At 43.3% G+C, this 27,271-nt stretch overlaps 2 protein-coding genes across 9 annotated transcripts; both read left to right on the top strand.

Annotated features, from left to right (window-relative positions):
- Window positions 1–184: 184 nt before the first annotated feature.
- Window positions 185–11,506, top strand: LOC110494434 (draxin-A). 3 transcript variants are annotated; one of them, XM_021569459.3, is made up of 7 exons: window positions 185–415; window positions 6,442–6,967; window positions 7,296–7,519; window positions 9,773–9,893; window positions 10,421–10,513; window positions 10,694–10,783; window positions 10,930–11,506. In XM_021569459.3, exons 2-7 carry the CDS (start codon window positions 6,463–6,465, stop codon window positions 11,040–11,042), a joined length of 1,146 nt encoding a protein of 381 aa, XP_021425134.2. In that variant the 5' UTR covers window positions 185–415; window positions 6,442–6,462; the 3' UTR covers window positions 11,043–11,506. The 3 variants fall into 3 exon arrangements, with proteins under 3 accessions (XP_021425134.2, XP_021425135.2, XP_036806377.1); XM_021569460.3 differs by having other exon boundaries at window positions 256–420; XM_036950482.2 differs by having other exon boundaries at window positions 285–415; window positions 6,445–6,967.
- Window positions 11,507–18,456: 6,950 nt separating this feature from the next.
- agtrap (angiotensin II receptor associated protein) lies at window positions 18,457–24,606 on the top strand. Of its 6 annotated transcripts, none has more exons than XM_021569463.3 (5): window positions 18,457–18,673; window positions 19,103–19,137; window positions 19,503–19,611; window positions 19,852–20,062; window positions 23,063–24,606. In XM_021569463.3, exons 1-5 carry the CDS (start codon window positions 18,647–18,649, stop codon window positions 23,191–23,193), a joined length of 513 nt encoding a protein of 170 aa, XP_021425138.1. In that variant the 5' UTR covers window positions 18,457–18,646; the 3' UTR covers window positions 23,194–24,606. The 6 variants fall into 6 exon arrangements, with proteins under 6 accessions (XP_021425138.1, XP_021425136.1, XP_021425137.1 ...); XM_021569461.3 differs by having other exon boundaries at window positions 18,476–18,673; window positions 19,852–20,068; XM_021569462.3 differs by having other exon boundaries at window positions 18,476–18,673; window positions 19,852–20,068; window positions 23,066–24,606.
- The last annotated feature ends 2,665 nt before the right edge of the window (window positions 24,607–27,271 follow it).

A 27,271-nucleotide genomic window follows, 5' to 3' on the forward strand; every position in this document is an offset into this window, starting at 1 on the left:
ATACTACTTGTTTCAATGTTCAGTTCCCATTGCATGTAGGAAACTTTGATATAATTCACGGTGATAATTGTGATCAAATAAGGAATACATTTCGACAGTTTCTCACTTTACCGGCCAACACTGGCGACAAATTGATGTATCCTATCGCAAGCTCAGGAAACATATTCCCATGCGCCTCACCTAATGGGACAAACGCTGACATAAATCTCCGCATGAACGCGCATACGGTTACGCGCTTCCAGCCGGTGACTCTTCAAAAACCAGATACAGTCCCAACGACCAGCACACAGACCGTGAACGGAGCCTACACAGACGGAATTTGAGTCCTGTGCGCTTTATCAAACTATACCGGTCATCCCATATGACTGAATTCCCTTTGCAATAATAGTCAACCTCAACGGATTAACCAACGCGGGTAAGGTAATTTGTCAATTTATTCAAGTGTTAAAGAAGGTTCTCTCGCAATAACGAACTATAGCCAACCAAATGTGCCACCTGTATCATTAATTTCGCTTTATATTGTTGCATTCAATAGACTACATCTTGTACTAGCTAGTGCATTAATAACACCCACTTTTGTTTCTTCTATAAAGTTATTAGGCTATATGAATGAACTCCACTGAAGGCAAGATAGAAACCGTGGCGGCCAATTATTCTAAATTTAAAGAAATATGTGAAATTGTTTGCCTTTTTATTATACTCAATAGTGCCTTCAGTATTCCTAATTGCTTAGTGGTACGTTTTATGATAATCGTATCTGAATTTAACTGTGTTCTGTTATTTGGCAGAGGGGAAAGTCATTCTAATATGGGAAATAAAATATGTTTTTGTTCTGTATCAGAAAAATAGCTGAGTATTAATGAACATGTTAAAAGAGACAATCATATATTGCAATTATGTAGAGCGAGAGTGAGAGATTTTAGATAGGCTGTCTCCTTGTGAGATCATGCATTTTATTAATCAACTGTAAGTGAATATAAAGCAGAGACAGTGGGTGTACAATATTTGTGGACTCATTAATAAGCCTGTTAATTAAAAGCAAGCCAATCAGCAGGAATGTGAATGTGATCCCTATGAGAACTGTGGAGAGACCTGATTGTGAAGCTCCCGGCAGGGCGATCTGGGGGTCACATCCAGTCCACGTTCACTATTGAGAGAAATTTCATAAAAATAATAGCAAACTCAAGGAAAATATGGAATGATTAATCATGGCTTTATGGTAGCCTAACCAAGCATTAATTAACAAAAGTTATTCCTCCATTCCACTTACGTAGATAACTTCCTAGTACACTATCACTATGCTGCCTCTTCATATAATGTGTAGGCTAGGTAAAGCAGTGAGCTGTGCCAATATAGCAAATCTCCTCCACTATGGACTACATTGGTGATCTACTACCTAGCGTGGCCACCATCTCCATGTCTTATAATGAGCGTTAAAGTGTGATATGCTGTCAACAGTGATCTTTTCGGGTTCAAGGTTGGTTCAGTCTGATTGGTTGTTGTTGTGTTTTGGTTTTTGAACAGTGGACCCAGCTGGTCTCCTTGTGTGACATCAAATGAGAGAGAGAGATTCCACTGTCACTGTTCCAATTAACCCTGCCCTGGATAAATTCTCTCTCTTTCTCTCTCTCTCTCTCTCTCTCTCTATCTCTCTCTTACTGTCTGTCTGTTCTCTTGGCCTACCCTCCCCCTGTCTCTTTGTCTCTCCCTTGTCTTTCTCCTCTCAGTGGGATGTCTGTAGCTCTGTTCTCCTGGTGCTGTTTGTGTCTCAGAGCGTTGCTGGAACGTGTTTCTCTCTCTGCTCTGTGGGTATCTGGAGGAGGTTGCCCCGCTGTGAGTGTGTGTGTGTGCACTGAGCGTGCTCTACGGGAAGATAATGGCCACATTGCGGGATGTCTGTGATGTTGCTGTGCAACCGTGGCAATGTTCGATCTTGCCCCACATCTGTTGTACCTGCAACGAAATTGCCACAGAATCAGTTTGTGCCTCTTCTCTGCATCGGCTCACTTGCTGACAGATGGGCCTTCCTTATGGCTCTCATCACACTGAGCAGTTTCCAGGGGCTCAGCGGATAATGCTGCACACTCAGAGCTGCAAAAGCTCCCAGTTGATGGTATGAAATCTCCAATATTGTTCTCTAGAGAGCTGAAGAATTCAAACTGTTTAAATCAGCGGTCATAGAGCTCGCCAGCTTGTAGTCCTAAAACCCAGAAATGAGTTACCTCTGGTTCGTTCAGCTGTTCCTATGAGGAAAGAGTAGGGTTTTGGGATAAACGCCGAAAATAAGGTCTGAGATTAACACAGGCTGAAGAGATCTTATATGTTTTGTTCTATGACATATCAGTCAGTTAACATGACCTTTAGGAATTATATTGCCATTATGTGCTCAAAATTCACAAAAAGTGTCTTTAGCTGCTGAAGATGATCTTATAGAACAAAATGTATAAGATCTCCTAAGCCCATGTTTACCACATATCTTATTTTTGGCATTTATCCAAAAACCCTACAAAAACTCCATTCATTTTCCCATGGGTCGAGTTAGTGCCTACAAAAAGACGCCATTACTATTGCTCTCTATTGATTGGGCAGTTGAAAGGCTACTTGCTGAAACACATTTTTATAGTGCTTTCAGTAGCTTTCCTGAATTATTTGTTGAGAAATCTGATGGAAATCAGACTTATGAAAGTTAAGTGTTGGTAAACATTGAGAATCTTATGTGTTTATTACATGGCGAACACCTGATGAACAGCATATTTTAATCAGCTAATAGATACATGAATGCATCCATTGACACTTTAAGTCTGCTGAATGATTGAGAAATCAATCCTTTCTGGGGCAAATATACAGGCTTTTGAATTATCTTTTTCTCTGCATTCTTATTTTGACTAGAGTGTACAGTTATCGCAGTGGATCACCAGCTGTGTTTACCACAAGACCTCCCATTTGGTTTTGTTTTGGGTGTGGGGGGGGGGGGGGGGGTTATTGGCATTGTTCACTGGGGGAGCAAAGAAAGGATGGTGAATTAGTCATGCGTTTCTGGTCTGGTTGGTGTGAAGTCTGTTGTTCTCCAGTGAGCCATATGTGATGGGGACAGGGACCAGAGTCCACCTGAGCCCAGCCACCCCCTCCCTTCCTGACTTCCCATTGTCCTCTCACTCTCACATTACACAGAAGGCACACACTCTGCAACCTGACGGAACACTGCTAATCAGGTAAATCATCTGCTAAAAATGTGCTTTTGGACATGGGCCTGTAATCTCTTTATGTAAACCCAGAATGATTCCAGGAGTTTTTGGATCTTTGTTTGGTCGTTCTTCGTGGCCACGCTGGTTGCTAGGAGAGACAACAGGACAGGAGCAGATGGTTTCTGGAGGCTTGTGGCCCAGCAGGTGAAGTTATCTATGCACATAAAACAGAGTCCACTGCCAGCCCAGTGCCCAGTGCCACTGCTTCGCCTCACCTTGCCTCGCTGCTCCCCTCACTACCAGGCCCTCTTCAAACTATCATTTCAGCTGTGTCCATGATCTGTTGTAAGCTGGGCTTCTGTGAAGCATGTCGCGGCCTGATATTGTTGAGCACTGACCAATTGGTAATGGACAAGAGAGAGGTCTCAGATCTCAGTGTTTAATGAACCAGGCCTCAGCACTCTGCTGCTAGATTACCCATCATCACTGGACCTACCTCTGTCTGAACACTAATTCATCTCAATTCATATCATCTCAGTTTTTCAATAGGTTGTTCAATATGTTCACAGCTTTCCATGTGTATATAAACTGAAGGTACACCTCATACTGTATCCTACTCCTCCTCATGTGCTCTCAAAGCCCTCTCTGTCTTCTGGTCTTGCCCCCCTGGCCTGGCCACCGCCTCAGCGCCAGATGCTAACCCCTGCTGCGTCCTACCTATATCACACAGCGCTGTATAATACACTGTTTAGTAGGGGCTGCTTATCATCAGAAGATGCTGAGAACTCCACCCCAGAGTGTTCTATTTCCACCCCCATCCTGAGTCTTCTCAAAGGACCACCTGTTGACGGCTACATCAAAGGGCCAAAGGAGAACTGGCTCCGCTAGGCAAGGATGCTCTTTGCCTCTGTGCCCCTCTCTGTTACCCACCGCCTTCCTTTTAAGGTGACAGGGCTATTCAGGCTCCAACTAGCAGTCCACTCCGTTTCTATGGAGGCGCCCCTTTTCTCTTTATGTGAGAGAGAAATATTTGTGGTGCCATTCAATCAGAATGCCGCTCAGCCTCTGTGTCTGCGCCCCATTATCTGCACACTCATTTCAGAGGACTCTGTGATCTCCAATATGCGTCTGGGCTCTGTCAATATGTACAGTACGTCATGTGCATTTTGATGCTGTTTGCTGCTGTTTATTTTTTGGGACTGGTTGGTTTGTTAATTTTGTCAGCAAGGCCTCACGGTTCTCACTGAGCAGACCAACAAGCTAGAGTGTTTTCTTGCGATGCCATTTTTCTGCGAAGTCTCTCTGTCCTGTGATTAAAAATACCCTTCTCTACCACAGCAGTGTCAAATGTACAGGGCTGGAGGATGAGATAAAGCCTGACCAAACACTTTGTGTGGGAAAGGGCACTGTACCTCTCTCTCTCAGACACACTGTACGGTTATAGACGATAAAGGTCTCACCTCAGCAGCTACCGTCCCACTGTTGTTTGCAAACTGCACAGTGGGTAGAACTCCCTCCAGAGACCGGCAAGAGATAGCAGTTTGTGTCTAATCCCCATACAGGCCTGCTTGCAATAGCACCACACATTCCCCTTGACAGCAGTTGCTTTTCCTCCTCCCCATAACGCAATCTCCTAGTCCTGGCCTGTTTTCAAAGCACCTAAATAACTCAGTGTAAACCTCAGGGTGGAGTGTTTTTGAAAGTGCGTGCGTGTGTGTGTGTGTGTGATTGAAGAGGCAAGTCTATCGACCCACAACACCCCTGCAGCAGCAGGTCAATACTTCTCCCCTATAGATTTTCTGTATGGGCCGCACCGTTGTCTGTCTTTAACATAAAAGAGTGGCCTGCCAGGGGCAGAGCAGTCATGCTGCGTTGCCAGGGCGATGGATGGTCCAAACCCATCAGAGAGGAACAGAAAGCTCACCTTGTTCTTTTTAATAAACAACCCAAATGAACTCACATGAACTAGACCAGGGGGTTAGAAACAAGGACTCTGACATTTTACTAGGACATCCCGAGTTGAATACAAATGAAGTCGGTCAGTTAGCTAGTGGTTATTAGTCCTCAGGCTCCATGCCCATATTCTCAGAAAGTCCCACTGTACCAATCACCTTTTGATCTCCTTAGTGCGGTCAGTGGCAGTGCCACTAATTGGGTTATGTCATTATTTCTCCATCATATCGACCTCACACTTGATTCTTACTGTTATAATAAATAGACAGGTGGGTTGGAGATGAAGCTCCTAGAGCCCACAGGTATACATAATACAAGGCTGTGTTGGAGAACGGCTGAAGCATCTTATGATGAAGAGGATGTTCCAAGACCAAAGACATTCATTTTTACAACACATTTTTACAGCACTAAGGGTCTGTATGTCTCTGTCCTATATAGGCTCCTAAAGAGCCACTGCAGCTTGAGAGGCTAGCACAAGAGGGTAATGATTACTGCTAAGACTGATGAGTGCTGCCGTAGCACAGCAACAGGGATGGTGGAAGGGTGAGTAGGCTATGATAGGGTGGTACTGAGTGCTTCTGGGAACAGAGGACAAGGGAACAGCGTACTGCCTGGGGTCTTCCGAGGAGGATAGTGTGGCTGCCTGGTGGTGGACTCCATGGCGGAGGAGGATAGTGTGGCTGCTTGGTGGTGGACTCCATGGCAGAGGAGGATAGTGTGGCTGCTTGGTGGTGGACTCCATGGCAGAGGAGGATAGTGTGGCTGCTTGGTGGTGGACTCCATGGCAGAGGAGGATAGTGTGGCTGCTTGGTGGTGGACTCCATGGCAGAGGAGGATAGTATGGCTGCCTGGTGGTGGACTCTATGGCAGAGGAGGATAGTATGGCTGCCTGGTGGTGGACTCCATGGCAGAGGAGGATAGTATGGCTGCCTGGTGGTGGACTCGATGGCAGAGGAGGATAGTATGGCTGCCTGGTGGTGGACTCCATGGCGGAGGAGGATAGTGTGGCTGCTTGGTGGTGGACTCCATGGCTCAAAGCCACAGGCACTCACAGAGGGATATCGCACCAATCAGCAGTGACTGATGGTGTGAAACACTATGCTCTGTAGGGATTATATAAAACATGACGGGAGACAAGTTTGTCTACATACTGTATATTTGAATGTACTCTGGACTTTCTGAGAAGTATAGTTCACCAGCCCAGTCCATAGTGTGTTTGTGTCATCATAATGTAGCTGCTTCTGTCCATTTTTGTCATGTAAAATATAGAATGAGTGTACTGAAAACTGTTCTATTTTTACAGCAGGTGGCTCTGTGGTTATAGATGATGTCTTCCTCCTGGTGTCTGCCTCTGGCTCTCCTGTTCTCCACTCTGGCTGTTTCACACAGCGCTGAACCTGGCTCCACACATGCAAAGAGGAGACTGGCACAGCCCTCGCCAGGCAGTGGCAATGCCCTCCAGTACCCTGATCAGGGCTTCCAGAGTCACGGGCATGGGCATGGTAGGGAGCGTGGAGGGGGGCATGGTGGCCAGGGGTCCCGCGGTGCCAAAGCCAGTTCTGGGGCTGGGCTTCTCTCCCGCAGGCCCCTGCACTCCGCAGCTCGGCCTGAGGATGATGGGACGGGTCTGGAGGGCCTGAACCCGGTGAGACTGGAGATGGGTCCTGTGGGCAGGGAGCAGGAGAAGGGTCGTGGGGGCTTCAGGAACCCGTCTCATGCCCGAGACAACCACCCTCTGGGGCCACGCAAGGGGAGGGGCCAGGGGCATGGGCACCACTTTGACCAGAGGAGACATGGAGGTCGGAGAGATAAGGGTCGGCTCACTAAAGGTGAGTCCCCAATGGATCTAGGGTTATAAGATAATGAGCCGTGAGCCTGTTTGGGATTAGTTCTCTATAAATGTAATATAAAGAGTTCTAAAAGAGCACAAATACTAATCAATTTAAAAACATAATGTTAAATTCTGTGATTTTGTTATAGGGCATTGATAAATTGATTAAGTATTTTAAGTAGTTGACCTTATACTTAACAATGAACAAAAAAAATGTAATACATTTTTCTTGGCAACAGGGAGAGATCTTGTTAGGTGTATATGATAATGTCTGGCTATCCTTCACCTCCCCCACCCCTGTTCTGTCCTTCTCTCCCTCATTGTAGGTTTTCTCCCTGAGCCTGAGCTGGGCTCTGTTCTGAAGAACAGGGATCTGTCTGAGGAGGGATCTGTCTCCTCCGCCGCTGCAGCCGCCTCCTCTCACAGATTGACCCCGCCCACTGAACCCCCCTCCCCCATCTACGTGGTCTTTGGCTCCGGCTCCTATGCGGTTTCCACGGTGATGAGCGAGCATCTCCCAACGCTGCCCCCAGCCTCCACCAAACCCCAGGTACCCCATAAAGACATATGAGTGCTTATTAGAAATACCATTGTCAGTTGTGCCTCAGTGTTGTAGGGATTATAGAGATACGTGTTCATGGTAAAGAAAGAGCGACTGTATTTCCTATTTGGAAATACCTAGGCTCCATAATGGGCTTAATGTATCACATAGCTCATTATTCATCTCAGAAAAACGAGGAGACAGGCTTTTTAAATTACCTATCAGTTGAGGGTGGTTGGAACATAATAGCCAATATGGTAGACTGGTCTCAAGGGTTTTTAGATATGATGGATATAGTTATGCTAATCTACATAACACATGCCTTGGGGGTCAAGTTCACACCATCATTGGTCAAGTAGTAGAATACCCTCTCTGTTACTGTCTTGGTTATTATGTATTCTTGTCTGGTAAATCCATGATTGAACGTCTAGGAGGCAATGGGCTCATTTGTATGAGGAGGGGGGTTGTAGAAGTGTGGTGGGTGAGGTGTAGCTGCCTGGCCCCTCCTCCTCATAGCCATCTGTCAGTCACTTTCTCCCAGTATGCTGCCTGCCATCACAGCGCTCACACACACACAGAGTTAGATATCTTCTCTGCTCCTCAAATATAAATACTCCTTCTCATCTATCATCCATCTATTTATCACAGGATGCTATCAAACCACCAACACACTCCTCTCCCAGGCCCATGGTGTTTTCCTCTCCCAGGCCCATGGTGTTTTCCTCTCCCAGGCCCATGGTGTTTTCCTCTCCCAGGCCCATGGTGTTCTCCTCTCCAAGGCCCATGGTGTTCTCCTCTCCAAGGCCCATGGTGTTCTCCTCTCCAAGGCCCATGGTGTTCTCCTCTCCCAGGCCCATGGTGTTCTCCTCTCCCAGGCCCATGGTGTTCTCCTCTCCCAGGCCCATGGTGTTCTCCTCTCCCAGGCCCATGGTGTTCTCCTCTCCAAGGCCCATGGTGTTCTCCTCTCCCAGGCCCATGGTGTTCTCCTCTCCCAGGCCCATGTTGTTCTCCTCTCCAAGGCCCATGGTGTTCTCCTCTCCCAGGCCCATGGTGTTTTCCTCTCCCAGGCCCATGGTGTTTTCCTCTCCCAGGCCCATGGTGTTTTCCTCTCCCAGGCCCATGGTGTTTTCCTCTCCCAGGCCCATGGTGTTTTCCTCTCCCAGGCCCATGGTGTTTTCCTCTCCCAGGCCCATGGTGTTTTCCTCTCCCAGGCCCATGGTGTTCTCCTCTCCCAGGCCCATGGTGTTCTCCTCTCCCAGGCCCATGGTGTTTTCCTCTCCCAGGCCCATGGTGTTTTCCTCTCCCAGGCCCATGGTGTTTTCCTCTCCCAGGCCCATGGTGTTCTCCTCTCCAAGGCCCATAATTCCAGAGTTACTGTAGCCCTGTCTGGCTTTACTGGCCTCTGTGAGTGTTTGATGTCTGATCTCTGACTGCTTGGTATGCTGTTTACAAGCTGCCGGAGAACCTTGGAGACTGTGTGTATGTCTTTATTCAGGAGCTGTCAGATACCGGCCTGAAGTGGAAGCCTCGCTTGGAGTGGACCTGGGTTCAATGACACAGGGATGCTGGGAGCGTTCTTAATTAATATTTGATTCCGGCTGCTGGCTAAATAAACAGCCAAGCACTAATATCCCACATCTAATTGATGTTCCTCAATATTTCCTCGGGGTGAGACGGAATGAGCTGGGATCAATGTGCACCAGAAGCCTGGTTGGTCCAGTCTCTCTAGACATCACCAGGAGACCTCTCAATGTCAAATTGACTTCATAATAACCTGCTATTATTTTGTTAACACAGCCCAGAGGTCCAGGGGATATGCATTATGTAAAGAGTTTTGTTGAAGTTTATGACATATCGGTTTTGGCTGAGTAATCCTCAGAGGAGTTGTCTTGTTAAATTTGACTTAAACTTAAAATTGCTTCGGCTCAGGGTTTAATATTGTAGGACATTGTTGACAGTGTTGGTAAAATCACAGCTGTGTGAATCAGCACAGGCCTTCTCCTCTGACCAGTAGTAACACTACCATCTGATGTATGTATGCTGCCTCAGGTCCATAAACAGTGTAGTAGGTAGCCATGTCCTCAGTAGCCAACTGATTGCCTGTAAAGCACTCTGGGGTGTGAAGTCCTGGGTGTTCACAACTAACAGGCTGTTTTATGGGCCAGGTGGCAGTGCACATCAACACCCCAATAGAAACATACTGGAATGTAGTTAGAGACCAATGGTGTGAGGCTGTAATGGGGTATTTTCTATGCATTACAGAAGTCTGGCCGGGGGAAGATGCAAGGAGAGGTGATGCCCACTCTGGACATGACTCTGTTTGACTGGACAGACTACGAGGACATGAAGCCAGTGGACGCCTGGCCATCTTCCAGGAAGAAAGGTCAGCACTTTAGATGTTTTGAGAAGATACAGCTAATGTTAATGTTGGTGGAAAGTCACACATGAATGTGTTCCCTCCACCCCCCCCCCAAAAAAACATACTGATGTAGGATCTTAATTTGAGCCAGTCTACTACAGCAGGAAAATAATCCTGCAGCAACACGAAATCTGAATTATTATGTGGATTATAATTAATGGACATTTTTGTAGTGGTTGATACATTTTCATAATGTGGAAATTACAAACTTCAGAATCCTTTTAAAACCTCAAATACACTACAAATGTAACATTGCCTGGATTGCAGAAAAGTTCTGCTATAACAGGGTGATCATATTAATGTCCTACATTTGTAATGATCCCTTGGCATGTACTGAACACGCAGCACAGAATAAACACGTGTGATATATCTGTTATTTCTATTGACATTGAAGTGTTTGCTTGATTGTCCATCTGTTTGTCTGAGCCTGGGTTGAATCATTCAGTCCAAGTACTTTATTGGCAATCTGTTTGTTGTTTTGCATGCTGAAGACAAGCGGCGCAGTAAGAACCTGAGCAGTGGCAATGTGACAGTGGACACTGATGCCATCGAGCCATGTGACCACCATCTGGACTGTCTCCCAGGTCAGTGACTAAACTGTTGCACATCCACTACTCTCCTGACCTCTGATCCTTGACCTCTGACCTCTCAGGTCATGGTCTCCTGAAGGATCGTTATGATAAAGGCCATGTGACGGTTGAAACATTTGTTTTTAAATTTACAACCAGAAGTCACATGGTTTCTCCCTCCATCCCCTCCTATAGGCTCCTGCTGTGACCTGAGACAACACGAGTGTAAGCCTCACAACCGGGGCCTCAACAACAAGTGCTATGATGACTGTATGTGCGAGGAAGGTGAGTAAGGGATGTATCAGGCGAAAGCCACAGAACATCAGAGATTTTGAGAGAACACAACCAACAAACAGTAGGTGATAAAGGTATTGTTCTATATGTCAGTAACCTGCTTATCCATCCTCTATTGTCCTATTACTTTGTCTAAGGGTTCCGTTGCTATGCCAAGTTCCACCGGAAGCGTCGAGTGACCAGGCGAAGGGGCCGCTGCGTGGTGCCAGAGTCAGCCAACAGTGACCAGGGTGCCTTCATCACAGTGTGAAGGGTGACAGACACACACCAGAGGCCCCCACACACACCACAAATTGAACATGACCACTCCCTCTGACAAAACAGACAGAACACAGGTTATACATCACCTGACAGTGATAGTTCATTAAGCATTTTCATACTACCAACTCATATCATCTCCCCCACTTCAATGCCACAAAATCATGTACATGTATGTTAGGTCCAAAACAACAACTGTGCAGTGTCTGATTATCTGTGTCCTGTACATATGAATGTCTTTTCTGAGAATGGATTGATTACCAATTGCTTTTCTACTGATAATGTTATACTACTCTTTAAAAGGTAATTAGTATGATAAGCAAACATGTTTGTTTGAGTTTCCTTTTATATGTTTAACTATATGTTTTATTTATACAATACTTCAAACAGAACTCTCTGTCTATATTGTGTTTTTTTTCAACTTAATTGTATGTGATTAAATTCTTGTACAATGATGACGGTTGTCCCTAGTGTTATTGAGGGTTGATCTTTTGGGTGTAGGATTTAGCCATGTCAAATGTCCAGGACCTCATGTTATATCATACCACAGAGTTTCACATGATACAGAGGGAGCTATGGCTCATGTGAGTCAGTGGGGGTTCATGTCCTTTAACCATTTCATGGACAGGCAGGGCAGAGGCAGGCTTGGTTAAGATTCTTATCATTATGCTACCTCTATGGATTCAGTTTGTTTAGTCACGGGGATCAGGGTCTTTTATGAAACATTATACTCCATGACACCAGTGAGGATAATTCTTCTCAGCACTCTGTGTGGAGACAGATGTGAGAGTTGGTTCCAAAGAGCCACAGGAGCTCTGAGGATGGGGCTGTATGCCCCCTGCTCTCAGTGGGATGCTGTGTGTCAGAGCCCAGGGCCTCCTGGAGGAGGACAGATGCTGTCTCTCTCACTTTCTTTCCCTGTCTCTCTCTCTCTGCTTCTACGCAGGTGACCTTGATCCTCCACAGTCTCACTGCTGCATCCCTCTTTCACACTTTCTCTCGTCTCTCTTTCAAATGGAGAAACAAGGTGGTCAAACAGAAACACAGAGTGTAAAGAAAGGGAAATCAATGACATCAAGTGCATTGGTGAGTAAAGCATTAGCTGACATGAAGTGTATTAGTGAGTAAAACATTAGCTCCCACTCCCACCACACAATTGCACCTGTATCAATATTTGATCAGGCAGAGTAAGTAATACTTGTATTTCGTCCCAAACAACCAGCACACTGGGCGCACCATGTTGCTCTCACTCTGATTTACAGTCTTGGAATAAAAGCAGTAGTGATGTATTTTTTATAATAACCCCTGAGAAAGTGTTGTGCTACTGAGTGCACTGCTGAAACTTGGAAAGCAGCCAGTCGAATGATGGATCACACCCAGCCAAATCGTGGCAGGATACATGGGGAATGGCAACATCAATAAGGGACCTGCCTAGACTGTGAAACAGCCCATAAAGCCTTTAGATAGAAAGGAATGGAGAATTGTTTAACACTTAGTGTATGAGAAGATGTTTCAGAGGAGTGTTACCACATATTCAATTAAATTCCGATTATTGACTTGGCTCCCAGGTGTAAAGCAAAATTACAACACAAATTAAAGTAATACATCCATCTGTCACAAACACCTCCCTCCCTTCCTATCCCTCCCTTCCCAGTCCCCTCTAGAGATAGAGGATACCCGACCAACGTGCAACGAGACAGATGTGGCTGTTTCTACGACATTTTGAGATCAAATACGTCTTTAAATTAAAATGACAGAAATTATACCCGCTTTGAATAGAAACATTATTGCATGAATTCTACGTTGGTTACTGTCGCTGATGTCACAGAGGTCAAAGAGGTCAACAGGAGGTCAGGTCAGGGGTCGCACCTGCTACGGTTGGCCAGTGGCCATCTGCCATGTTACTGTCACAACACATGGGTTCATTCATTACCAGCAGGGTGCGAGAGGACAGACACCTTAAAAGAATTGGGAGACACTAACGATAACCAGGACTGTCTAATCCCTGTCACACCATTAGCGATAGTTAGAGCACTCAACTTGGTTTCTAAATAGTTTTAGCATGGACATTACCATTGAAGGCTACCACCATTTTAAAGAAGTCAACTGGATGGGGATCCCTATGGGTTGGGAGCAATCAGCCAATGGGAAAATCTCAATTTCATCCTCCTCAAATCCCATTGAAGGAGAAGGTCAGAGGGGAGGGACCTCTGCCTTTCTCATCAATGGGTTTTGGGAAAGAGACAAGGAGAGAGGAGTATGAAATTGAGACCTTCCCATATATCAGAGTGAGACACTCTTTTCAAGTGGCACAGACACAGCTATGACCGGACGTGATTTTCGTAGCAGGTTAGGAGACCATTATCGAAGTGGCGTGAAAAGAGTGTTTCAGAGCATTGTCTTCTTCTTCAAATTGGGTGCTATGGTTTCTAAATGGCTTCAAGCTATATCACCTCCATCTAGTGGCCACAAATTAATGACATACAAAATTTGGTTCAAGACTCCAGTACAGCAGGTGGCCAGCCTGGTCTCATAGACTAGACGTAACATAGTAAATGTAAATCCGAGACACTCAATTTATTATGATAAACTCAGCAACAAAAAAAAATGTCCTCTCACTGCGTTTATTTTCAGCAAATTTAACGTGTGAATATTTGTATGAACATAACAAGATTCAACAACTGAGACATAAACTGAACAAGTTCCACAGACATGTGACTAACAGAAATGGAATAATGTGTCCCTGAACAAAGGGGGGGGGGGGGGGGGGTCAAAATCAAAAGTAACAGTCAGTATCTGGTGTGGCAACCAGATGCATTAAGTACTGCACTGCATCTCCTCCTCATGGACTGCACCAGACTTGCCAGTTCTTGCTGTGAGATGTTACCCCACTCTTCCCCTAAGGTACCTACCTACAAGTTCCCGGACATTTCTAGGGGGAATGGCCCTAGCCCTCACTCTCCGATCCAACAGATCCCAGACATGCTCAATGGGATTGAAATCCGTGTTCTTCGCTGGCCATGGCAGAACACTGACATTCCTGTCTTGCAGGAAATCACGCACAGAACGAGCAGTATGGCTGGTGGCATTGTCATGCTGGAGGGTCATGTCAAGATGAGCCTGCAGGAAGGGTACCACATGAGGGAGGAGGATGTCTTCCTTGTAACGCACAGCGTTGAGATTGCCTACAATGACAACAAGCTCAGTCCGATGATTCTGTGACACACCTCCCCAGACCATGCCGGACCCTCCACCTACAAATTGATCCCGCTCCAGAGTACTGGCCTCAGTGTAATGCTCATTCCTTTGACAATAAATGCAAATCCGACCATCACCCCTGGTGAGACAAAACCGTGACTCGTCAGTGAAGAGCATTTTTTGCCAGTCCTGTCTGGGCCAGCGGCGGCGGGTTTGTGCCCATAGGTGACGCTGTTGCCGGTCATGTTGCTGGGGTGGCAGGTAGCCTAGTGGTTAGAGTGTTGGACTAGTAACCGGAAGATTGCAAGATCGAAAAAAATCTGCCGTTCTGCCCCTGAACAAGTTAACCCACTGTTCCTAGGCTGTCATTGAAAATAAGAATTTGTTCTTAATTAACTGACTTGCCTGGTAAAATAGGCCTTACAACAGGCCTACAAGCCCTCAGTCCCGCCTTTCTCAGCCTATTGCAGACAGTCTGAGCACTGATGGAGGGATGTTCCTGGTGTAACTTGGGCAGTTGTTGTTGCCATCCTGTACCTGTCCTGCAGGTACCAATCCTGTGCAGGTGGTCTGCCACTGTGAGGATGATCAGCTGTCTCCCTGTAGTGTTGTTTTAGGCATCTCACAGTACGGACATTGCAATTTATTGCCTTGGCCACATCTGCAGTCCTCATGCCTCCTTGCAGCATGCCTAACGCTCGTTCACACAGATGAGCAGGGACCCTGGGCATCTTTTTTTGTGGTGTTTTTCAGAGTCAGTAGAAAGGCCTCTTTAGTGTTCTAAGTTTTCATAACTGTGACCTTAATTACCTACCGTCTGTAAGCTGTTAGTGTTCAACAGGTGCATGTTCATTAATTGTTTATGGTTCATTGAACAAGCATGGGAAACAGTGTTTAAACTGTTTACAATGAACATCTGTGAAGTTATTTGGATTTTTACAAATTATCTTTGAAAGACAGGGTCCTGAAAAAGGGACATATCCTTTTTGGTGAGTTTATATATATTTTGAATGGTGACATTTGCGTGATTGGTTTTCTATCGCTCATTAGCATGTCACTTCAATGATATCATGTCACTTTGTAGGACTGTGGGTCAATTAACCTTGTCGGATTGGGCGTTTGGTGTTACGTTTGGTATTGTTGCATAAGCCATAAAGTTACTTCAGGTAAAACAAAAGGAGTGTGGTTGGTCGGGGAGGATGGGTGGAGTATAACACGATGGATGGGCATAGAACATGAACCTCTGGCAACCCAAAAGAAGTGTGTTCGAATCTCATCACGGACAATTTTAGCTACTTAGCATGTTAGCTAACCCTTCCCCTAACCCTAACCTTAACCCTTTAACCTAACACCTAACCTTAACCCTAACCCCGAACCCTAACCCCTAGCATAGCTAACGTTAGCCACCTAGCTAATGTTAGCCACAACAAATTGGAATTAGTACATATCAAAAATATTGCAAATTCGTTACATATTGTAAGAATTGCAATTTGTGACATATCATATGAATTGTCATTTGTAACATATCACACAAAATGGTTTTTGGACATCCACAAATTAATACATACCTTAAGATATCATACTAGAGCATTGGGCCAGTAACCGAAAGGTTGCTGGATCGAATTCTCGAGCTGACATGGTAAAAATCTGTCGTTCTGCCCCTGAGCAAGGCAGTTAACCCACTGTTCCCCGGGTGCAAAAGATGTGGATGTTGATCGTGGCAACCTGCCGTACCTCTCTGATTCAGAGGGGTTGGGTTAAATGCGGAAAACACAATTCAGTTGAATGCCTTCAGTTGTACAACTGACTAGGTATCCCCCTTTCACAATAGCTGGAAGGAGGCAGATATACATTTACTGTGTTACATCTACCCCTGAGTTCAGGTTGCAGCAGCAGTAAATCACCAATTAGCTGTACACTTTTATCAAACATAAAATAAGAATAAAATGGACTATGTTAAAATGCTGCTGTCACAGACACCATAACGCCACACATACAAAGATGAGACCTCTTTCCACCTCTATAGTCACGCCACAGCATTTAGCATCCAGTAACTGTCTCACTGCATGAATCAACAGCCATACAAACGAATGGGGTTAGAATAAAGGATTTTCTATTGTTAGCAGTGCACCTCAGAAACAACTGTTACTTTACAGAGATGTACCTGTAGAGCAAAGGAGGCTGCTGACGGGAGGACGGCGCATAATAATGGCTGGAACGGAGCAAATGGAATGGAATTAAACACATGGCAACCTTGTGATGTATTTGATACCATTCCACAATTCCGCTCCAGCCATTACCACGAGCCTGTCCTCACACATTAATTATTATTAAGGTGCCACCAAACCCACCAAACAGGGTGACACTGTATACTTTGCACAGCATAGTTTCATTTCTACCTCATTTGGATTTCATGAGGAGCATGACAAACTATCTATTAAGAACCCATTTAAGGTGAGTTACAGAGATGAGATACATTAGCAATTCCCTGAAGCACTTTCTGTTCTGAGAGATCGTATTCTCTTCACGCAGGATCTGGATGTTATTACTAGAAAGACCACCTCAGTCAGTGAGATAGGTTTAATAACCATCTGCAGAGAAAATGACAAGATACATGTATGTAACATCAGCCTGGTCTCATAGACTAGACATAACATAGTACATGTAAATTTGGAAAGATATGATATGTTATGTTTGGTATTGTTACATAAGACAGATAGTTACTTCAGGCAATAACGAAAGTAGGGTGGTTATTCGGGCATACAACACAACATGAAAGCAACCCAGAGGACGCGAGTTTGAATCTCATCACGGACAATGTTAGCATTTTAGCTTATTAGCAAATGTTCAACTACTTGCTACTTTTTAGGTACTTTTCAACTACTTAGCATTTTAGCTAACCCTTCCCCTAACTCTTACCGTAACCATTTTAGTTGACCCTTCCCCTAACCCTAACCTTAACCCTTTAACTCCTCACCTAGCTGACGTTAGCCAGCTATGTTACAAATTCTAGCCAGGTGGTTAACGTTAGCTAGCTGGCTAACGTTAACCACCTGGCTAGAATTTGTAGCATATCATATGTCTACCATGGGTTTGCACTTCCCACTGCAGTTATGAGCTGATAGAATCATATTACCAACCTGGTCTTAGAGCATTTCATATTATTATGTACGGAAATCCGAGACTCCATTTAGTATGATATGTTACATTTCGTATGTTATTTATTAATTTGTCGATGTCCATTACACATTTCATATGATATGTTAGGAATTTCAATTCATATTATATGTTATGAATTTGCAAACGTACAACATGTTACAAATTTCCAAAATGTACGATATGTTAAGAATTTGTAAAATGTATTATATCTTACGAATTCTAGCTAGGTGGCTAGATGGCTAACATTAGGTAGCTGGCTAATGTTAGCGATGCTAGGGGTTAGTGTTAAGATTAAGGTTGGCGTTAGGGTAAGGGTTAAAGGGTTAAGGTTGGGTTTAGGGTGAGCTAACATGCTAAGTAGTTTCAAAGTAGCTCAAAAGTATTAAGTAGTGGAAAAGTTGCTAATTAGCTATAATGCTTAAGTTGTCCATGAAGAGATTCAAACTTGCAACCTATGGGTTGCTGGACGTTTACATTATATGCCCACCCATCCGTAGCAAAAAAAGTAGTAAGTCGTTGAAAAGTTGCAAATCAGCAAAACATTTTCATGAAGAGATTCAAACTCACTACCTTTAGGTTGCTAGACATTTATGTTCTATGACCACCCATCCACTCACAACCATACCAAACATAACATCTCATTGAGTGTCCCGGATTGACGTTTACTATGTTAAGTATAGTCTATGAGACCAGGCTGACGGAAGACACCTGGGTGGGAGACAGTGGAGAATGAAACCATCAGAAATATTTTATTTGTCTTCTGTCCTGGAACAGTCATTTATAGACTCATGGGAACAACACCAGATATTTAACTTGTGATTTATATTATTTTGAACACCTTACTTTTGTGACATGTAGCCTATGAAAAGTGGCCACTGTAACCAGTTCAGCCCGAATGCTTGTAATACAGTTGGTATGTTTGAACATGAACATATTTGTCCATATTCCAATAAATAGACTGGCTACATGGTCTAATGTTTATGATAATTGATTTACAGAATGGTGACCAAGACCAAGCAGCTGATACTCACGTGTTTTTTTTGCAGTATGAAATAATGGGGTGTGCAAAGGGTTAGGCGGAAGGAGTCAGGCTGTTGTCACATGGTTTGTGTTTGCTGCCTGGTTAGTGGGAGTGGTTGAGACATTTTATGAGAGAAGTTGAACAGTTATGTGTTAAATCTTCGGAAACCTCAAAAGTTGAAGGGGACCACAACATCTGCATTGCATTGGCCTGAAAATATGGAAATTCCTGCCGTAAACCTCAAGGTAAAGTCGGTTGTTAACATGTTTGCAATAGTTGTAAGTCATACATACAATGCTGACTTTATTTACACTGCTCTTACTTGATACGCGCTTCGACAGTATTTACATTTTATTATTAACGTGTCACTTCAGCCTAGTTACAGAAACATAAGCGTTATGTCATTGTTGACTAAAAAATAGCAACAATTGTGTAACAATCTTGTCACTTCTATCGTGCGTGAAATGACCCAGTCAGGGCTTATCACGAGATGCTGAGTTCGTGGTTAAACTTCTTCAATCAATTCACGTTCTTAATTTATTGTAAATCATTGATCGTTTAATGAAATGTCAGGCATCCGTTATCAATTCAAGTGGAGTTGACGCAAATTGCCTCATTGGGCACAAAAAATGTGAAAGTCACGTGTATGATGTTGACTTTCTTTGTCCCCACAGGCCATAGTACTAATGCACTGGCTACTGACCATCTGGTGAGTAAGTGGGTGGGTTGGCTCCTCTCAAGGGTTTTTCATACACCTGTGGAATTTCGCTTGTTGCCGACTCCAACTGAGGAAAGTGGTCTACATGGTTCACTTGTGTTGCGTTTTCTCTATGGATGGCTGCACAAACATAATGCTCTACCTGAAGAATTCATAGTTACAGTCAGTCACAGAAGAGGCTAACTTTAACCACAAGCTGATAATGGACCACTTCTCAGCTACATGCTTTGCCTCCAGAGTTTGTCAAATACAATTGTCAATTTGGAGATTTATGAGGCCTACTCTTTTAGAGACGCTAGTGTATGCTGAACATTTGGAAGTGTCTGTTGGTATTTTTTACTGTGTGTGGTTCCTAGGGGCTGCATGGCCTGGCTACCCCCCTCCTATGCCTGGGGGAACTTCAGTGTCCTGGCTGTGGGTGTGTGGGCCATTGCTCAGAGGGACTCCATCGATGCTGTACTTATGGTGAATCACTTCCTAAAACTCCTGTACCATCTCAGACAGAAAATGCCAAAGAATAACCCTCAATTACACACATTACAGAAAATGACATCGGCGCTCCAGTCCGCCCAGATTAGTCGCTGCTCAACACCATAGTAAATCACAGAGTTGAGTTTAGCCGGCTAGCTATCAATAAGAATCATCCTACCCCATCAGGCTCTTATATGCATTTGTCTAGTTTCTCCATCTGCATTTCCCTTCCAGTTTCTTATTGGGATTGCAGTGACGATACTGACGGACATCATCCATTTTGGGATCTACTATCCGCTGGCCGAAGGTCTAGCAGAGAGGAACAGGGACACATTCCGCTTCAGTGCGGGCATGGCCATCCTGGGCCTGCTACTCAAACCTGTCTCTTGCTTCTTCGTCTACCAAATGTACAGAGAACGTGGAGGAGATTACAATGTCAACTTTGGTGAGTGTGAGTAGAGCCACCATTAGTTTGCAGTAGGGCTAGTTACTCACTGTCACTTCTAATGGTAAAAATAAGGTTTTGGGGTTTGTAGAAATAGTCTCAGGACTATCCCTGGACTGGTATGGACAAAGTCCGAAGCATGGTGTGATGTGATCATCCTAGTGCCAAGGAGATTTTGAGAGGAAATTACATTCTCCAAGCTATAATCTTGCCTGGGCTGTTTCATGTCGTTGGACATGAGAGGATTGTAGTGCACAGGCTGGCTGCTCAGAGCCTTTGTGTAAAACTGTACTGCAGGCAGATCAAACCAGAGTCAAGCTAATTGAGTTACAGAGACGGTCACAAGACAAATGCGCCTGAGACACTCACTAACTAGTGGACCATCCTAGCCAGGTCACATATCATCGATGAGCAAAATAATCTGATTGGAGTTCCTCTGTCTTTCCCAGCTAATTGGAAGAGTACAGTACACAGTAAAGGACAATTACACAGTGGAATCTATAATGGCAGTGGCAGAACCCATTCCCTTCTCAACTTGATCGAAGTCAAACTGAGATGTTAGCACAACACAAGTCCTGGGTGTTTTTGCAGAGGTTTGGTGACTGTTCTCAAAACCTACTGGAACAGGAAGGGCATGTTATGCTACCCCATAGAGCAGTAGGACATGCCTGAAATCCATTTGAATGGTGTGTTCATACTAGATAATTTGATGGTTCTGTCAGGCCTTGTTACCCTGAATAGACAAAGATATGTTTTGTCAAAAGTTGTATAAGTTGATCAACCCAATTTGACTCATGGATATTCAAATAAGAATAGAGCATTAATGAAGTTGACTTGTCTGTGGTAAAGTTGAATGATGCACAGCAGGGACATGTGGCTTTGATTGGAAACTAGGTGATTAATAAAGTTAATGTTCTAAGTTTTCAAGGTCTCTTTTAAATGCTCTCTGATTGCTTGACATGGGGGTGGGGGTGGGGGGGGGGGGGGGGGGGGGGGGGGGGCTCTGGGATCAAGGTGGCGTCCTGCAGTGCTATAAACCAAGGAGAAGGCAATCAAGGTGTGTGTCGATTTAAAACCATTTAACGCTGATAAGTACAGTACATTATGTAGAATTACAGTACTAGAAGTTAGTATTTTGATTGGCAGTCATAAAAACACTTCTCACATTACTTTTCCCCTTGACATTACTTACAAGAAATGATGTTGTAGTCTATTTCTTGTACCAGCGTTTCTATAAGCATTCAAGTGCAAAATGTCTGCCGTACATCACCCTTCTACATTATTACACATAAGAGTAAGTAAACCATTTATTTATTCCACTTTCATCAATAATATTAAAGGTAAACTCAGCAAAATTACATTGCCATCAGCAGCACTACAGATATTGAGACTAGATGCAAGACTTCGCCCACACACAGTATCTGGTGCATGGTAACCTGGACACCAAAACAGAGAAGTTGAACCTTGCACTTCAATGCTCTGTTGTTGTGGAAATTGACCAACTATGCTGTTTACTTTCTGCATTTACGTTATAAATTTAAGTCTGGGCACAAAACCCTGTTAGTCTGCTTTTGTCATCCCATACCAAACATCCAATAGTTAGCATTTCACTAAACCTCACTCTGTCACACTACTAGTGATTGAATGTTGTCTTTAGCTTTCTGTCTGTGAGTGGAAACAATCCTCTGTCTTGTCTGTTGTATCTGTTCTGACCCTGTTTGCGATTTGTCTCCATCCCCCCCCCCCCCCCCCCCCCCCCTACTGCTTGCCTCTGACCCCTCAGACTTAGACACCTCAGTGGACAGTCGCTGCACCACGGATAGTGCCGACAGTGCCTTTATCGGCCGCCGCTACTGATCCTCTTCTTATTTTTCATCATTCCTTTATTTCCATCAATCCTCCCCTCACACAGGAAGTAAGGGAAACTGCTGGGCTGAAGAACTACAGCCATGCCTCTACTTCTTGTCTTGTTTTCTGACTGTCCAGTCTTACCTCTTGCCACATGACTCCAGTATCTGTGTTTGTGTCCCATCATCCTCCTCTGCTAATCACATGTCATATCTGCTTGTCACTCCTTCCTACAATTCTGAAAGTCACATCTGTTTCACTCCATGAAAATGATCTTTACATATTCTTGCTTGACGTTTGTGCTTTTGATTGAATGTTTTTATGACTTTATGAAGTAAAGAATATTTTGGACTGCATCTGTATTCATCAGAATAAGGTTGAAAATTAAGGTCATAAATGGATGATTTGAGATAAACAACTTTGTGCACTTAAATATCAGTGTTAGACTTTTGAAAATTTATGCAGACATTTTAAAGTAATATTTTTAATAAACACTATTTAAGTGAAAATGCTCAATCTATTTTTGCGTCAGTGTTATCTGATTTTCATTATCCATATTGTGGTTGAACGCTAAGGTTGGCTCTTACAAGATTGATCACATGTTCGGGCACTCAATTCTATGTTCTCAGGTTTGGTTTTAGGCAGCCATTGGTATTCTGTCTGCGTGACCATACAGGACTGGGTGACTGTTCAGTATGCACTAGTGGTTCATCATGAGTGAATACTGCAGCCTGTAAGATTAGCCCCACACATTTCCTCTTCAAAAGTGTGTTATAAATCAAGTTTGTTTGCGATGTGCTGTTTTGAAGGGACTCTCATATACAGGGTTTTCAGTGTAAACAATTCCCAAGGAGTTTGGCTTTGTAGATATGCATTCCTTTTATCTCCTGGGTGGTGTTCTGTTCCTCCCTTTTCATTCTCTATCATTTGACTGTGGGTCACCTGACTGTGGTAGTCTAACACCGCTATGATTGTGTGAGTCCTGCAGCTTGGTGTCATTGAATGTAATTCATCAAATGTAATTTGCCATTTTCTGTATGAACCTTTAACATGGAGGTTCACGTTGGGTTTTATGTTGAAAAATGATAACATTTGACAGTTTAATGTTCTGTGTATCAGCTATATTTTGAAAGATCTCTTGTCTCTACACAGCAGGCTTCCCCAGTGTAACACGAAACAGAGATGCTTACCAGTCCATTGACCAGCAGGACCAGTCCACCAGCTCAGCCAACCCCTTCAACCAGGCCGAGGGCACCAAGCCTGGACCACCACACTCCTACTGAGATACACCACTCACTTTATTCTCTTGGAATTACATGGTGTCAAGAAGACATCCATAATGTTTTTTTCCTTTCATATCGGTATTTGCGAACTGCAAAATACCTTTGTCCTGAGCTTTATTCAATCCCTTACCAGTAATGCCTCGTTCTAAATACTCACTGTCATGGTAAAATAATATGATCTGCTTACTGTATGCTTGATGCTCAGGGTAATGTCACATACACTGGAAATACCTTGGACCCAAGCCCAACACTAAAAGGAGAAGTGAAGTTTTTGAACTTTATGGTGTAGTAACAGTGGGATAATACAGAATTATACAGCAGAGTTTGCCTGCCTTCTTACCAATATCTACCCTGTCCTAAATGCTACTATATTTCTTACTTTGACTTTATTTAAAAGATGCCTGATGAAAGGTCTGTGTTGTCCTAACCCTTAAAGATGGACATGAGTGTTTACAACAGTATTATTGCCAGTGTTTGGAATAACCAGTGCTCTGGTTTTGTTATTTTAGCAAGCATTATGTTAGTGTATCATAAGCTATTCTCAGCACCACCATCTACTCAAATCAAAACGTATTGAAGATGTCAAATAGAGAGGATAATGGTGGTGCTGTTTGTAAACCCTTCCATTTGACTATTAATTTTAACACAATGCCATCAGACATTTCCAGTTTTACCTCACCATCTATGTGACAGAGCATTACAGCTTTCAGGGAGGACTTGTATCTCTTTGTTGTAAAGTCAAATATTACCCTCTAATGTTAGATCCTGTTTCAGGATCAGGAGTGTTTTGAAAAGGTCAAGATGTAGAAAGCGTGCAAGTCATTTGGTCTGCAACGGTTCTTTGACATTCTTTATTGAAACTATTTCACTGTGAGTATACTTTTAAAATCAGAATTAAGAATGAGAGAGACTTTCTGCCTTCTATACCTTACGGGTAGGATTTACCTCTGAGCTGAGAGAGAAGCAGATATCTGTTACAGCCCAGTAAATATGAACCAGGAAGAACAACTATTCCTGGTTGTGATTTGCATAGATTTGTCAGTGTTTTAACAGGGCACATTCTTTGTAAAATGTTAGCACTTGTGTCCTCATTCATTCCAAATGCATAATTTTTTTATGTACCTGATCAATTTTGTTTGATTTTTGTCTTTGCCTTTCATGTGTAAATGCACTAAAGCATTTGAAATGCTTTAGTGCACTCTTAGCTTTACATTGACTGAGGCAATTTTCTTTAACAACTAATGTGTTTGTCCCAGCAGTGTTGAGTTGTTCTCATGATAAAATACAGAACTCTCTATTGATCTGAATGAGTTACAAGCCATATTGATTTGAGTAACATGGGTGAATACCAAACATTCACAACCTTGAAATTCTATCCACAGTTAATTAAAAAAAACTACAGCTCTGACATAATTTGCATTTTTCATGGAGTGTTTTATTGAAGTATAATCCAGGGTTGAGAAAAATATGCATAATAACTTTTTAAAACTAAATGCTGCACTAAATTGCACTTAAAACCAAATGCTATACCCTTGCACTTGTCTATTAAAACACTAGACAATTACACCGTTTTCTACACTTAACAAAAAATAATAAAGCAACAATTTCAAAGATTTTACTGAGTTACAGTTCATATAAGGGATTCAGTCAATTGAAATAAATTAAGCCCTAATCTATGGATTTCACCAGACTGGGAATACAGATATGCATCTGTTGGTGACATAGACCTTAAACAAAAAGGTAAGGACGTGGATCAGAAAACCATTTACTATCTGGTGTGACCACCATTTGCCTCATGCAGCACGACACATCTTTGTGTGAAGTTGATCAGGCTGTTAACATTCAATTATCTGGCAACCGCTCTGATGGGCATTCCTTCAGTCAGCTTGCCAATTGCACGCTCCCTTCTGTGGCATTGTGTAATGTGACAAAAGTGTGACAAAACTGCACATTTTAGAGTGGCCTTTTATTGTCACCAGCACAAGGTCCACCTGTGTAATGATCATGCTGTTTAATCAGGTTCTTGATATTCCACACCTGTCAGGTGGATGGATTATCTTGGCAAAGGAGAAATGCTCACTAACAGGGATGTAAACAATTTTGTGCACATTTTTTGAACAATATGCTTTTTGTGCTTATGGAACATTCCTGGGATCTTTTATTTCAGCTCATGAAATATGGCACCAACACTTTACATGTTTTTATATTTTTGTTCGGTGTAACAACAGATCTTTTACATTTGTCTTTATATAAGACAATACAGAGCACTGTTTCTACAAGTTGCACAGTACAAGACAACATGGCTATTGTTGGACACTACTTTGAAAATCATATAGCACTATAAATTGTCAATAAGTTGTTTCCATTGACTCTCCATTGACTTATTATGGGGCGGCAGGGTAGCATAGTGGTTAGAGCGTTGGAATAGTAACCGGAAGGTTGCAAGTTCAAATCCCCGACCTGACAAGGTACCAATCTGTCATTCTGCCCCTGAACAGGCAGTTAACCCACTGTTCCTAGGCTGTCATTGAAAATAAGAATTTGTTCTTAACTGACTTGCCTAATAAAACAAATAGGAACCCACTTGAGCTTGTCTTAAACATATTGTTGACATCTGCTGGGACTGCCCAAGCAGAGCTCCTGATTGACATGTGCATTGAGTTGGTTGGAACCTCTCCAGCGGCCTGGATTGACTTCAAGTGTAAGAATTTCCACGACATTACTTTGAATATAGCACTATAAATTGTCAATGATATGTTTAAGAAGAGCTCAAGTGGGTTCTATTATAATGCCTGTCAGACAGACAGGCTCTCCTATGTTTTTATTATACTAGGCAACTTATTTATATTTGAATGATTTAGCATAATTCATTAATATTTTTTTCATGAATGTGACCGACCGATCATAACATGTGACAAAGGCTTCTTCTCTCTAAGCTGAGACCTTGAAACTGCGATATCTTTCTTTCATGCCAAATTGCAGATACTGATAAGTGAGGATTCGTTAAATTAGTCACTTGCATGAACATATAAATTGCCTATTAGAACAGCACATGAATAGAACGTAGAAATTAGTTATCAGAAAAGCACAAACATTAAAATTCCTTTACAGTACTTTTTTTATTAAGGTGACCCCTAACCAGGCTTTACCATATCATACATCTCCCTCATGCATCATAATGATGTTTCCACCATGTCCCTTCCTTTTTCTTCTTCCCTCTCTTTCAATCTGTCTCTCCTCTCAGACATGTCTCTGATAACCTTGGCAAATTCCACTAAACCCTAAACCTCAACTAAATCTTGTAATGAATAATGTGGAAATTGAACAAGTTAGAGTAACCCTGGATTGTAAATTGTCATGGTCAAAACATATTGATGCAACAGTAGCTAAGATGGGGAGAGGTCTGTCCATAATAAAGCGCTGCTCTGCCTTCTTAACAACGCTATCAACAAGGCAAGTCCTACAGGCCCCAGTTTTGTCCCACCTGGAATACTGTCCAGTCGTGTGGTCAGGTGCCACAAAGAGGGACTTTGGAAAATAATAATTGGCCCAGAATGGATCAGCACTGCTGGCCCTTAAATGTACATGGACAATATGCATGTCAATCTCTCCTAGCTAAAAGTAGAAGAGAGATTGACTTCATCAATACTTGTATTTGTGAGAAGTCTTGACATGTTGAATACAAGAGCTCTCTGTTTAAATTACTACCACACTGCTCAGACACGCATACCCAACAAGACATGCCACCAGAGGTCTCTTCACAGTCCCCAAGTCCAGAACAGACTATGGGAGGCGCACAGTACTACATAGAGCCATGACTACATGGAACTCTATTCCATATCAAGTAACTCATGCAGGCATTAAAATCAGATAAAAAATACACTTTATGGAACAGCGGGGACTGTTTAGAGACAAACACACAGGCACAGACACGCATACACACAGATGATAACACACTCACTATACACACATGTACACATGGATTTTACCTTCATTATGCTGGGCCACAGGAAGAGTACCTGCTGCCTTTGCAGCAGCTAATGGGGATCCATAATAAATACAAATAGAAATCCTGGAC

The sequence above is a fragment of the Oncorhynchus mykiss genome, chromosome 17, assembly GCF_057628025.1.
Source record: "Oncorhynchus mykiss isolate SJ-2025 chromosome 17, ASM5762802v1, whole genome shotgun sequence".
Lineage (NCBI taxonomy): Eukaryota > Metazoa > Chordata > Actinopteri > Salmoniformes > Salmonidae > Oncorhynchus > Oncorhynchus mykiss.

What these genes read in the sequence shown, in the direction of transcription:
- LOC110494434 (XM_021569459.3), top strand. Translation starts at nt 6,463, where the DNA reads ATGATGTCTTCCTCCTGGTGTCTGCCTCTGGCTCTCCTGTTCTCCACT. An exon ending in TAAGGGTCGGCTCACTAAAG is followed by an intron (nt 6,968 to 7,295) that starts GTGAGTCCCCAA and finishes CCCTCATTGTAG; the next exon opens with GTTTTCTCCCTGAGCCTGAG. An exon ending in GCCATCTTCCAGGAAGAAAG is followed by an intron (nt 9,894 to 10,420) that starts GTCAGCACTTTA and finishes TGCATGCTGAAG; the next exon opens with ACAAGCGGCGCAGTAAGAAC.
- agtrap (XM_021569461.3), top strand. Translation starts at nt 18,647, where the DNA reads ATGGAAATTCCTGCCGTAAACCTCAAG. An exon ending in TTCCTGCCGTAAACCTCAAG is followed by an intron (nt 18,674 to 19,102) that starts GTAAAGTCGGTT and finishes TTGTCCCCACAG; the next exon opens with GCCATAGTACTAATGCACTG. An exon ending in CCATCGATGCTGTACTTATG is followed by an intron (nt 19,612 to 19,851) that starts GTGAATCACTTC and finishes TTTCCCTTCCAG; the next exon opens with TTTCTTATTGGGATTGCAGT.